Below are 13639 nucleotides of genomic sequence, written 5' to 3'. Positions count from 1 at the left end.
GGTTAAAATCATAAAATTAATCAATCACCACTAAACTAATTTATATTACCAATTAATTTAATTTTCATTCCTAAAAAAAATTCTTTTCAATTTCTACTGCAATCAACACACCCACTAGTTTTTATGTAGGAGTGTTTTAGCAAGCTACATCTTAAGGTGTATTTAACTACTTTTTAGTTATAACTTACTAAAACACACCTTCTAAAAAATAAGTGGGTGTATCCTAGCAAATGCCTATAGGAGTTGCTAACATACACCCACTTATTTTTTAGGTGTATCCCAGCAAACCCCTATATATATATATATATATATATATATATATATATATATATATATATATATATATATATATATATATATATATATATATATATATATATATATATATATAGGGATAGGATCAAATGACACCATGGTGTCAAATTAAATTTGACACCAAGTCATAACCATTAATCCAACTTTAATATTTGCAGGGACCAAAACCATATTTTAGCCAAGATCAAATGATTATCCTATGTCACAGCAGGGATCAAAGAACAACGTTATATAAGACCAAAAATCAAAATTCGTCTTATATTATGAAAACAAAAAACATCACTTAAATATTTTACAATGAAAACCAAAGAAAAAGTTTTGCAACGACCAAAGTCAAATTTCATCCATTTCATAGGGACTAAAAATTCATCCAACCATTTGCATGAATGGTACACTAGCAAAACAGTATGGCCACATGCTTATAGTCTAAACGTTTTATTCCCCAGACCATAAAATAAAACATTTATTCTTTCTACTTCCTTTATTAACTTACAAGTGACACTAATGACACTCCTATGTGAGTTCAAACGCTCTCCCAATAAGATTAGAGATCACCCATTGAGAGCATTACCCCAATCAATGATATGGCATGGCAAAGTAACTTGCTTTTTGAAATAGGTAAAGCAAATTAAATTTCAAACATTAATGCAAAAAGTCAAGGGGAAACTACAATAGCCGTTCATGAATTCTCAAATTGAAGCATACAATGGGATGGGAGTCAGCAAAATATCGCTTCAACTAGTCTCAAATTCGTACATTTTCTGGAAAGAAAATACAGTCCCCCATAGAAAATCAGCTAAGAATAGGAAAGATCCGTCTAATGTGCTCCAATGGTACACTATCTGCAGTGTTTTTCTTCAAAATTGGATCATTAAATTCATTTCTGGGAAGGACGATGAGTTGACCCTTCCCCTGGCTTTTCTCAATAACCCAACCAGAGTTGGCTACTTGGTGTTCAAGGAATTTGTCCAAGGATAAACCTTCTACATTGATAGCCTATTCAAGTTTAACAAAAAATAAATGGTCTTATTATATACTTCAAAGTAATATGAGAAATCAACTGATATCATATAGGTACGTACAAGACTTCAAAATAAAAACAATTTCTACAGAAACCAACACTCTTGTATTTGAGAAACAGTGAGAAGAATTCAAATAACTAACCGCCAAAATTTCTTGTTCAAAAAAAAAAAAAAACTAACCGCCAAAATTTTCAAGAATCATTTAACCCCAAAGGAATAAACGAAACAATAGTGTTGTATTGTATCATGTATGCGTTCATTCATCAAACCGGAGTTAAACTAAGTTTTGGAGAATTAATGCAAGGTACTTTGAACTAGCAAAGACTAGCTACACAAAAACTATTTTTCAGTCATAAACGAACCAACATTTAAATGGACAAAACAAAAGGCATACCTCAGCAAGCACAGTTCTAGGAATCTTTTGGTAAGTCAAGGATAGAACATGAATCGCATAGCCTTGGATTGCCTGCTCAAATCCTGCAATAATTTTCTAAAGTAAGCTAGCATAAAAGCAAGTATTAACAAAGTTGAACCTATAAGCCAAATCAGAGTCAATACTAAACCAAAGATAAACAAAAATCCCCACAGGTTTTCAAAAAATCAATGTCTGACATATATATGATATTGTAGCAGCACAACTCTATTATTTCCCAATAACATATCAATGACAAGCATATGATAAAGCTCCATCTTGAAATGCTTGTCATATATCAGATATTTGTAACCGCAAGGCTTCCCAGTTACACGACGCAATTAACAAGATATATATTAACAACAACCAAGCCTTATCCCACTAAGTGAGGTTGGCTACATGAATCAAATGACGCCACAGTGATTTATCAAAAACCATGTCTTTTTCCAACTCATCAATCTCTAGATCCTTCTTAATAGATCCTCTAATAGTTTTTCTAAGTCTTCCCCTACTTCTAGTGATTTAGGGGAAGACCTGGAGAAACTATAAGAGAAACAAATAACAAGATATAGCAAAATTAAATCAGTATAATCACCTGGCACAGCTTCAACTATATGACGACTTTTCGATGCTTCATCCCAGAACTGACGAAACCTTCCAGTCTGAAGAGAAGAATATTAATTTATGATTTCTTTGAACTGCGTAAGTCATGGCAACTAATTGATGCATACCTCTAAATAGTGAGACAGAACAATCAGAGTCTTGAACTGCTCCTCCATTTGCTAATATTCACAGTAAACAAAAATTAATGAACAAAAGGGAATCAAAAAGTTATATCGAGTAATGCTAAATAGGAAGGAAATCAACATATCATCGTTACAATTAGCAATTCAAATTCAAATAGAAAATTTCTACAGCTAGATGAATATCAGAGACACAGAGAAATCCTGTGTAACACAAAAGATTGACCAAGTAAAATTCATACTATTACAATTGACTATTAGGTCCTTCTCAATTATAGACATCTAACAGGAGTGGCTGAATCATTCAAATATCCAATCAATTATGCATGAGAACAAGAAAAGCAAGTACAAAAGAAAGAATAGTTTGTACCACACGTTCCGGAATCAAAAAGAGACACAGGCTGAAGTCTGGAGCTGGCATAGCCATGAGGGCCTATTATAAAACAAAACCAAATATTTGAGCAAGTGATAATATCAGCTATCTTGGCTCTGTTTGGATAAACAGATTATTTGCAGCTTATAACCCAAGTGCTTATCATGATAAGCGCTTATGTATAAGCTATTTCTATAGCAAAAGATAAAATAAAGTTAAATTGTTTTGATATAAGCTATAAGCTGTTTTCATAAGCTATCTCGGAGAACTTATGAAAATAAGCTGAAAACGGCTTCTGAACAATGTTGTAATAATCTGTTTTCATAAGTTCTCTCAGACAGTCTTACAAAACTTAAATAAGCTCAAATAAGCCAATCCAAAAATCCCTTAGGCATATGATTTTTGGTTCGAAAGTAATAAGCAAAGTAAAAAAATAGAATTGAATACCTTAACCAATATGCGAGCAACGATCTGAGAACTCATTTTCTCAGGTTCAAACTGCAATAATAAGCAAACAAACAATTACTCATAATCAACCTATTAATCATTTTAAAATTGTGATTAAGCAATAATCTGAAAATGACGATTAATAAGAAAATGGATACCTGGTAGAGGCGAAGAAGGCAGAGATTTGATTCGAGGCTGTAAGTTTGCGATGAAACCTGAAGAAATAATTGGAATTGAATTGAATTGAATTGTATAAACCCTAATTAAGTGATATGGATGATAAAGAAGAAAGGTTACCTGATCATTGACATAATTTTCGAGATCTGGAAGAATATCTGGATTGTAACGATTAAATGCAACGAGCTGTTCGACAGTGTAAGCGGTTCCTCCCTGTCCTTGTCCTTGCTGTTGTACTTGTACGGCTGCTGCTGCTGCTTCTCTTCCCATTTCGAAACTCTCTCTTCACTCACTTGATTGATGCGCTAAACCCTAGTACTTCGCGTTCGCTATCTTACCACTCACAAGGGAAAAGAACGAAAAATAGAGACTAAATAAAACTTAAATATATTTTGAGTCATTTTTTTTTAAATATTTCATCTATTTTAAATTGGGTTAATTAAGTTTTTAGTCCCTGTAAATATTCATAGTTTTGTTTTTAGTCCCTATAAAATAAAATCACACTTTTTAGTCCCTGTGACATTTTCCTTAAGCATTTTAGGGACCAAAAATGTTGATGGAAATTTTTTATAGGGACTAAAAATGCTGATGGAAAATTTTATAAGGACTAAAAAGTGTGATTTTATTTTATAGGGACTAAAAACAAAATTCTGAATATTTATAGGGACCATTTACTTAATTAACCCTTTTAAATTATAAGTCGTTTTTAATTCATTTGGGTTTGTTTCGTAGTGTTGACATAGGATCTTGTGCTTCTCTCAAATTGAAATCCTCGTGCCAACTTTAGTGGATTAGTCCAGGCTGAGCCCCTCAAGTGGATAGTAGGATCAAACCCCTTGAATTAGTCAGCAATTAGGTCCGATACTAAAATTTTAAGTCATTTTGACACGAAATTAAACGAAATATAATTAATTTTGTATTGAAAAAGGAAATCACAGGTTATATTACAATACTACCCTTTATTAATGGTATAAAAAAAAACTAGCTTAATATCACAAGGTATTTGAAAATATTAACTTTGCATATCCTTGCTATATATTTATAGATATCTCTACAAAAATTCAGTTTAAAATTTGATTTTTAGGTTAAGATTTTTGTTCTTATGTTTTTTGAGTTTTCGACGCTTTAAAAATTATAATTAATTTATCCATTGTCAGAAAATTCTAATTTTAAATGAAAAGTCATATTTTAATGTCTTAAATATGCGTGCAAATAAATCATGAAAAAAATTCAACATCTAAGTCATTTTTCTTGACTTTACGTATATGTGGAAAATAGGAGGCCAAAAATATGAATAATCTCAAATTACAATGGTAGAATCTATGCTTCTTTTTTATAATTTGCGATGAAATCGCATTTTGGAGAACCACTTAATTTTGACCAGTTCAACACTTATGTGGATACCAAATTTAATGACTCGGATGCCACATGTGCATTTTGTGGTTTGACAAAATTGCATTTTTTACCCCTAACTAACTGGCTATATTGGCCCCCGACTTACACAAACCGACAATTTTGTCCTCGAACACCGGCATTCATCCGGTCAAAATCAGTGGGGGTTGTCACTTTTGCAAAAGGGACTAAAAGTGAGGGGAAAAGGTACTACTATGAAAATTTAGGGGTTAAAATTGTCAGTTTGTGAAAATTGGGAGGACAAAAATACAGTCTAGCCATTCTTAATTTTATTCTTCTTAGAAGTGCTTATGAAGAAAAAAGCAAGACTGAGAGAGGGCTAGCAAACCTTAACCAATATGCGAGCTACAATCTGAGAACTGATTTTCTCAGGTTCTAACTGCAAGTGTTCCTTATAAAACGAACATTCTGAAGTTCAAGGAACACAATCTACTATCTAAATGAGCTCCATTCTCCAACGAAAAATAATAATATAAAAATAGCTGCGTATTAATATCACTATATTGAAGATGCTATAATATTCGAAAGACATTTACAATCAATATTGTATATGAGCTCCATTCTCCAACTATAATCATATTTGATAGACATTTACAATAATTCGTGTTTACAATTTTAAAAGATTTGATATAAAGTTCCACCCTGCCCATGTTTTCCTATTATGAGGGCTAGCAAAGTTCAAAGCAAACATGTCCTTGCTATTTTCATTAGATACACAGAAATCAACGAGCTTTGCTACAATTTGTGCGCTTTCTTGTATATGCTGCATGTCATAAGGGTTCGTCCACAATTTGTTTACAAATTGCAGCCTCCTTTGTTTTCCTACTGGAGGAACTTCCCATCTTGAATAAAGTAGTTCCCTCTCCTCGGCTGTAAGTTTACAGTTCATCCTCTTGGCAAGATACTCCCTTTCTTGCTTCAAAGCTTTGATACTGCATTTGACGATTAATCAACAGTAAAATATCAACACTATTTTCTGAAATAAACATATGCATATGCATCTAATAGAATCGTCCTCATGAGCTTAGCTCAGTTGGTAGGGACAATGCATAATATATGCAAGGTTCAGGGTTCGAACCCTGACCACCACAAAAAAAAAAATAGAATCATCAAAGACACTTGTATACCTTGCCGAAACTGAGTCTGCAGGTTCATCACCCAGAAGAGCAGGACTAGCATTCCCAAGCTCTGCTAGATGTTGTTCCAACCAAGTCAATCTTCTAAGTTCAACTTCCATATATACCTGATCAGAAGGATCTCCATTTAATAAAAGATAAAACTGTGTCCGGTGCACCAGAGAAATGTGGCATAAATGCCATAACATGATAATTTGCTTTCTCTGCTGTTCAAATAGTATGTGCCATGATAAAGGAGATCGATCAGTTGTATCCATTTCTTCGGTTATAGACTTGTTTGCTTCAAGCTCCAAAACCTATACCCGTGCAAAGGTGAAAAGCATCAACTTCCGTAAATTATATATATATTATTAACATGAATGAATTACAATGAAGTTAAACTTAGAAAAGCAGCAGTAAGTATAGTGCTAAAGTAACTCCGTCATTCCAAGTTATTTTCAGATACAAGTGGTTTTTAAAATATGTCAAATTTTTCGATATATATTCAATAATAACTATAGTTTGGCAGGGGAAACAAAACGAAGATGGTTGAATGCGGAAAACAAAACTAAGATGAAGAAAATAATCATGGCAGCACCATAATATATATAATAAATAGCGATTCTATCAAATCTTGCCTGGCAAACCAGAAGTTGCTTTTGGTAATGCAGCTTAGCCACTAGCTCTTTTAACTCGGTAATATAAACCCTGAAACTCCGAATGTTCTCCTCAGCAGCATTCTTGAACATTTTCTGAATCTTCTTCACATTCACTGATTTTGATTTCCGCGAAGCAGGGCTATCTTCCCGTGATAAAATAGAATCACAACTTTCATCATCCTTTCGCGGGGTATCTCTATGCAACCTTGCATAAGTATCACGACCAGAGGAGGAAATAATGGGTACTCTGTTCTCAATTTCATGTTCTGTTGCTTTACGATAAGAGAGAGGCGAGCAAGGAGCTCGTATTATGTGTTGCATGTTGGAGCTGTTGTTTAATTTGAAAGGAAGAGTTTTCTTCCTTCTAACTTGGGTCTTACTGTCTGGAGTCTCCTCGGTACCAAAAGCAGATACCAGCTTGTCTATAGATTTCTGAACACTTTCCAGCTTCCTCTCTAAAGATGTAATAGTGTTCCCTTGATTTTTCAGCTGGTTGATCTTTTCCATCAGGTTGGTCTTGTCTGCATTCACGATTTCTTCTGCAGTAGAACTAGCAGCTACCAAGTCTTTAATTTCAGACAGTACTTTTGACATGGTTTCAGCCGTTTCTTGATTTCCAAGATTATGGGTTGCAAAATCCTTATGCAGAACCTCAAGTGCTCGGTTTGCATCCTCGCAGAGTTGCAACTGCCGATGTTCAAGCTTTTGAATTTCATCGACAAGTATTGATGGATCAGGAGAAGCCAATAAGTTCTTCAGCATTGCCTGCCTGCTTACTGTTTCCATTCTCTCTGGAGTATGTTTACCGATAGCTAATTCATTTTCCTCAGCAAAAGAAAGACATCTGACAACTTGACTAGAGGGTCCGTAATCACTTGATCCCTGCATATATTTGAGTTAGAAGAATAAAATTAGGGGTCAAACTAATGTGACATGATCATTCCAAATACCTTCTGAACTTTATTCGCTTTTCTTTCAAGATCAAGTTGACATTGCGCAAGGTCTCTCTGTCGCCTCAGATCTTCCATATCCTTTTCCATCTGCAATTTCCATGAAAAGTGAGAATGATTAAACAAGTCTTTTACAGTTTATACTAGTCTTCTAGACTAGAAGAGCAACCAAGCTGAAGCTACTTTACAGGATTTGATAATCAGTATTGCTACAAATTCCAAGACTTCCGTAAATGTTAAAAAATGTGGCTTCATTATAATTAATTGACCATATTTTGAGCTAAGAGAAAATGCAAGAACTTTGGAAAATACAATTATAATATCCATCTGTAGCTGGTAAGGGTCACTAAATTTGTTTCAGGCAGTAGGCTCATATATTTTACATGAAAGTTAAGACCAAGAAAGAACTATGTACCTGCTGAATTTTCAACTCCTTTTCAGCTAGCAATGACCTTAGACCTGCATGTTCAGACAGTTCAGGGTTTCTTAACTCTCCTTCAACCTGTTGAAAAGCACCGCCCACCAATTAGACAGACTTTTTACAATATGATTGTTTTCTTTTTTGTGAAAAATATGAAAGCAATTGATAAATGAAGTGGTATTTTGAAATAGAAGATACATTACACTGAGTTAACATATTACAGAAAAGGACATATACATCCGAAGTTCCATTTGAGTGACACAGACTAAATTCTGTAAGTAGCGCTTTTGGTTACCAATATGAAAATAAAAGACAGTATGCCGTTTATGAAAATTAGAATCCATCACTCTTAAATTATTTCAAATCATTCTATTAAAACATATACCCTTTGCACCAGTTAATTTTCGGCTACCATCTGTCTAGAACTTAAATTTAGTATTACACTTGTCCATAAAATAAGAATGTTGACTATCAAACTTCTGTATACTTATATTTAAAACAAATTTTCAAGAAAAATAAATAACTATAAATGTAGAAGAGAGTGTAGAAAAGATTTTTCATATATGGTCATGTTTAGGCGTTAGTCGTACCATATTTACTCGGGCAGTATTAACGACTTCCTTTGCATTGGTAGCAAACGATAGTGTATTTCTCGTTTGCTCAACATGACTTAAGGAAGGACTCACGGTGCATATAATCGCCGTTCGAGCATTTCCTCCAAGTGAAGACTGCAATATTCGTGTCAGCTTGGAAGTTCGGTATGATATGTGACCACTTTCTCCAGAACTGCAAAGCAAAAGAAAACACCAAAAGCAGAATCAGACCCGCGTGTTGAGCGAAATCACATAACATTAAAGTTCTCTATTTTATCATTAAGATTCTTATACATTTCAATTTCAGATTATCTCATTTCTACATCAATCAATTTGCGGTTCTTAAATAAAAACTACCAGGAGACTCTATGTAGTGAACTGAATAGGGTTCCATCAGTACATTAGTAATCATTCATAGCATTTAAATTTCATAATATAAGAAGCAAGTCAATACGACAAACAACTTGGAAACCTTTCGGGTTCATTAAAAGGTTTTTTTTGAGGTCCTTGCTAATTTTGAAAACGTATTTGATTATTATGAAATGTGTAAACACATTTTTTAAAATATAAACGCTTCTTTAAATATTATAAAATGTGTAAACATATTCTTATATTTTTTGTTTATAAAATATAAACGCTTCCTCAGTATTTTTGTTTTGTTTTGTAAAGCTCTGTCATGTAATCACTATGACTGAACTTTTTGGTTGCTAAAAAGTTTACTTGTTGCAATCAGGCTTTTGTACAAAAAGAACAATAAGAAACGGTAAACACATCTATTTGGATGTTCTTCAAAAATCTAGAATTGCAGGACCTTAGCTGCCTGATGACTAATGCAAGTTGCAATAAACTTTTGTTAATGTGGCTTCCTTCCTTCAATCTTGTTCCACATGTATTTGTTTGAGATGCGCGTTCACTTCCAGCAAGATCCACAAAATTCTAAGAAGTCATAAACATTCATCAATGAGACTGTTTGCTATCAAGACTTTCAGGTCAAACTATGGAGATAAAAACATACCAAACTGGCTATGTAAGATTTTACATGGTCTGGACTTTCACGATGAAAGCTCTCTACAGTCTGAAATGTTTATAAAAACATAAACGAATACATTAGGACAGAAAATAAAATGCATTGGTTTCTAACCTCTGCATTTAGTTAGAAGAGAAATGGGAAAGTTATCCCAAACGAAATACTTAAATATGCATGTGTTAGCATTTTAAAGTAGTTGAGTGAGCTTACCAGCCTGATTATTTGATGTGATCTTGAGCTTTTATCATTTAAAGTAGTTTCTCCCACTTGCCTATGAGCTGCGGATACAATATATTCATGAACAGTTATAGCAGTAGTAAGTGCCAACAAAGTGCTATATTTTCTACAACTATGTTACACGCCTTATACGTATACAATGATAAATCTACTTCAAACATAAAAAATGGTGAAATATAGCAGTATTATCTGAACAACATGATGACCCAAGATACTGGAGAAAGCTAGGATGCATGTATTTCAGCCAAGACAAACTATGCCAGATTTCTAAATTACCTTCACATATGCCAATTAAATGCCTTAGATGTTGAGCATCCCTGGCTACTTCTTCGTACAGATTTTCCACAACAGTCACTTTCTGCATGCAATAAAAAATATTTATCAAGGAAATGTATAGATTTCTTTGATAACTTTAAGTAGAAGCTTTATCTATGAACTATACCTCGGTATCATCCAAAATCCGAAGAGGACCAGATTCACGATTAAGAAGGTCTATAACAGTTTCATTATAGATTTCCAAAGCTGAGATTCTCAAAACAAAATCCCTATCCGGTGTCTGTGATATCGAACAAAGTTCATTAGCGCAAGTTTTTACTATCAAACCTACCAATTAGACTTGGTACATAGAATTCAAATCGTGAATCGCATGTCTAATTTATTTTTTTTAACCTTATAAAACGATAACTGACATAAAGTGTAGTATCAATAGTCACTCACATTCTTGATACACTCATAGATGTCCCGGATAGCATTTTCAGTGATGCCTCTCATCGTGAACGTCTTACCACTGCTAGTCTGCCCATAAGCAAAAATTGTTGCTGCAAGAAAATTGAAATTGTTGGATTGATCCAAGAGAGCAGTAATCGGAGAGGAGAAAAAAATCCCGATGTAAGGTTTTAGCTCGGAATAAGTTACCATTAATTCCTGAAAGTGCTGATAATGCAACATCTTTTGCCCCTTCATCATAAACCTTCTGAGTTGAGCATGCAGGAGGAAAGACTCTATCTGTATCGTCATCATATCATATCATATCATAATAACAACTATTAAAAAATATTAAATAATTAAATAAGATGAAAATAGAAATATAACAAATACAAGTCTGCTCCAGGAATCATAAAAATCAATTAATGCTAAGAGAATCATAACTAGCCCAGTTTTTTAAAATTAATTACCAGTTATAAAAAAAACTTAAATTCATTAATTTCCTTTTATGACTATTTCAGTTCACAATTTTGAACAAAAAATTCATTAATTTCTCTCATCTTTAGAAAGAGGAAAATTGAACTTGATGCAAATTGCAATACATACACACATACCAAAAGTGTAGGATGTTGAAGGCCTCTCTTGGTTTGGATTCTTAAAAACAATGGTTTTGTCATCCAAACAATCCCAAGCAATAAGATCATACATAGCTTGTTCCTTCCTGTTTAGTGGCCTCATACGAACCGTAACCCTAATTTTCTCCTCTCGAATTTTCGAACCTCTGGGAGTATCGGCTAGCTTCCTACGTATCTTAGACAACGGTGTTGCCGCTGTTGGTGTTTTTACCATTTTGCTCACCCTAAATTTCTGCAGATCGTAACACATCATTAATTAATCAATACTAGCAAATTTCAACACTTTCTTTCCAAATATAAAACCATTGATTCAAATTAGGAAACATTTTAAATAAACAGTAATATAGCTACATTGCAAAGAGCGAATGAACCTAAATTTAAGCTGAAACCTCTCAAAATAGAAATCCACTACTTTACTGAGGCGATTTGAAATCTAAATTTATCTAAAAAAAATTCGTTGTTAAATTTTCTTGATCTTTTCTTTCCGTTTACAATTTCAGAAGAAAAATTCTAAAAAACGAAATTGATTCTTATAAAGAAGTTTACTCAGTGAAATGAAAGAGGAAAATAACTTACAGGTGTGAGAGAAGAAGGGGAAGGCTCGGTGGCGTCGTGAGTTCTTGACGGCGGTCGGAAACGCATGAATGCCGGTGAGATTCGTCGGAAAATGCAGAACGATGTCGTTTTGAGTAACAAGAGTGAAATTCTTTGAATGTTCTAAGTTTGGAAGAAGAAGAATGAAAATCTTTGAATATTCGTAGAAACAAAAAAAATTGTTTAGTAACGGCTACTTTCAATGGTGGCTCTTTCCGTTCAGTACGTGCGCGCTCCCGGCACGTGAATCGATACAAATGGGCTCTCTAAATTCTTGGGGCCCACATCATCCCACTTTCACGGGCCTGCCTTCGTGAGCTTTTTCTTAAGAAATTGCTCTTCTCCCATCCAAAATTACACACTCCCATACAAACTGACCAAAATATCTCTACGTGATTTAATTTTGGTCAGTTTATATGGGAATGAGCAATTTCCTTTTTCTTAAGAGATGGTTTCATGGTTTTTACATGGTAGAGTTTATTTTATTTTTTTCGCCAAATGAGATGCGACAAAAAGACTCTTCAGGAGTTCATCCATTTTAGTATTACTTTCGCCCAAGTACATCCAAATATAAAACCATTGATTCAAATTATGGTTTCGTGCTCATACGCGGGCATGCTGTGTTGCGTTCGTGAGGAGTGTTCTTTCTGTTAGGATTAATTAGGGTAGGGCTGGTTTGTATTGTATTGTATTATTCCCATTTGGGTTGTACCTGGGTCAGGTCATATGCCCCCCAGTCTCTGTATCTCTTTTTTATTTATTATATTTTTGTTTTAAAAAAAAAGTACAATTAATTGTAGAGTTTTGATAGTGTTGTTTTTTATTTTAATTTTGAGGTTTTATAGAGTATAGATAATCTCACTTTCTTTTATGATTAACATATTTTTAATTTTGAAAGTAGTATAAAAGGATGATAATGATTTGAAGAATTTTTTTTGTCAAATAACCTAGTGGTTGGAGCTCACACATTTTATATGTGGAGTTCGGAATTCGAACCCCTACATAATATTGTTCTTGCAATTAAAAAGTGAGAGGTAGTTACCTAACTGATTTGAAGAATTTTAATAAGTCCTCCAATTATCTCTCAAAATATATATTTTGAGTATGCATAATAGATAATTTTATACTATAAAGAAAAATACATTTTCATTTAAGCTGAAGACTATTTTTCCTGCCCTTTCCACTTTCTCATTTTTTTTCTTTTCTTCTTAAACTCTAAGAACTGAAAGAGAGAGTATAGAGTAACTTGATATGTAGTAGAAGTGCATCCGAGTTTATTTAATTTTGCATTTGCGTGTTGTTTTCATGCTGTCTTTTCTCGACTAATATACACAACTGTCCTTGTTAAAAGTCTTGGTGTGTGTAATAGCAACCGTTTAGTTTAGGATGGAAAATTGGTTGTAAAAATATTAAATTTGGTCGCATTCATATAGGTCGTCATTTAACACGCTTGTAATGTACTATGCTTACCGCACCCTCAACTTATGCTAGAATTGAAATATAGTTACTTGTAGTTTTTTTTCTTTTTTTTAAGAAAGTTACTTGTAGGTACTTGATCTTCTTTCCTAAACTACTATGGCTTCATTGGAGACAATGGTTTCAAATTTGTGCAGATTGCGGTGGGGATCTATCTGACCAATTACAAATTCACATGTGTAACAAGTACATCCCCTACATAGAATAAAGTGGCGTCTAGAACCTTTGACGTGTAACCTTTGACTGTGAATTGGAAAGAAAAAAAAATATCCAAAGCTCACATTTAAAAATATTTAGGTCTAAAATTGAATAAACGATGAGACAC

At 33.5% G+C, this 13639-nt stretch overlaps 2 protein-coding genes across 2 annotated transcripts; both read right to left on the bottom strand.

Moving 5' to 3' along the window:
* Positions 1–921: 921 nt before the first annotated feature.
* On the bottom strand, positions 922–3834 carry EIF3K (eukaryotic translation initiation factor 3K). Its single transcript, XM_085731551.1, has 8 exons — positions 3610–3834; positions 3471–3527; positions 3313–3363; positions 2863–2925; positions 2481–2531; positions 2345–2411; positions 1732–1814; positions 922–1311 (listed from the first exon to the last, which is right to left on the bottom strand). The coding sequence occupies exons 1-8, from the start codon at positions 3757–3759 to the stop codon at positions 1108–1110; spliced, it is 726 nt and encodes a 241-aa protein (XP_085587677.1). The 5' UTR covers positions 3760–3834; the 3' UTR covers positions 922–1107.
* A 1551-nt stretch (positions 3835–5385) lies between these two features.
* TES (ATP binding microtubule motor family protein) lies at positions 5386–12009 on the bottom strand. The gene is made up of 15 exons (XM_085734675.1): positions 11821–12009; positions 11224–11476; positions 10820–10909; positions 10622–10722; positions 10347–10460; positions 10181–10262; positions 9878–9945; positions 9656–9715; positions 9452–9576; positions 8638–8833; positions 8042–8128; positions 7627–7716; positions 6656–7558; positions 6030–6334; positions 5386–5834 (listed from the first exon to the last, which is right to left on the bottom strand). The coding sequence occupies exons 1-15, from the start codon at positions 11884–11886 to the stop codon at positions 5510–5512; spliced, it is 2865 nt and encodes a 954-aa protein (XP_085590801.1). The 5' UTR covers positions 11887–12009; the 3' UTR covers positions 5386–5509.
* Positions 12010–13639: the final 1630 nt, after the last annotated feature.

The sequence above is a fragment of the Medicago sativa genome, chromosome 8 (assembly GCF_051527215.1).
Source record: "Medicago sativa cultivar Bolivia chromosome 8, Bolivia_mono, whole genome shotgun sequence".
In the NCBI taxonomy this organism is placed as follows: Eukaryota; Viridiplantae; Streptophyta; class Magnoliopsida; order Fabales; family Fabaceae; genus Medicago; species Medicago sativa.
This window is presented reverse-complemented; position numbering and strand designations above follow the sequence as displayed.

What these genes read in the sequence shown, in the direction of transcription:
- EIF3K (XM_085731551.1), bottom strand. Translation starts at nt 3,759, where the DNA reads ATGGGAAGAGAAGCAGCAGCAGCAGCCGTACAAGTACAACAGCAAGGA. An exon ending in GCCTTCTTCGCCTCTACCAG is followed by an intron (nt 3,364 to 3,470) that starts GTATCCATTTTC and finishes TTATTATTGCAG; the next exon opens with TTTGAACCTGAGAAAATGAG. An exon ending in TTTTGATTCCGGAACGTGTG is followed by an intron (nt 2,532 to 2,862) that starts GTACAAACTATT and finishes TGTGAATATTAG; the next exon opens with CAAATGGAGGAGCAGTTCAA.
- TES (XM_085734675.1), bottom strand. Translation starts at nt 11,886, where the DNA reads ATGCGTTTCCGACCGCCGTCAAGAACTCACGACGCCACCGAGCCTTCC. An exon ending in CCCCTTCTTCTCTCACACCT is followed by an intron (nt 11,477 to 11,820) that starts GTAAGTTATTTT and finishes TACGATCTGCAG; the next exon opens with AAATTTAGGGTGAGCAAAAT. An exon ending in GCAGACTCAGTTTCGGCAAG is followed by an intron (nt 5,835 to 6,029) that starts GTATACAAGTGT and finishes CGTCAAATGCAG; the next exon opens with TATCAAAGCTTTGAAGCAAG.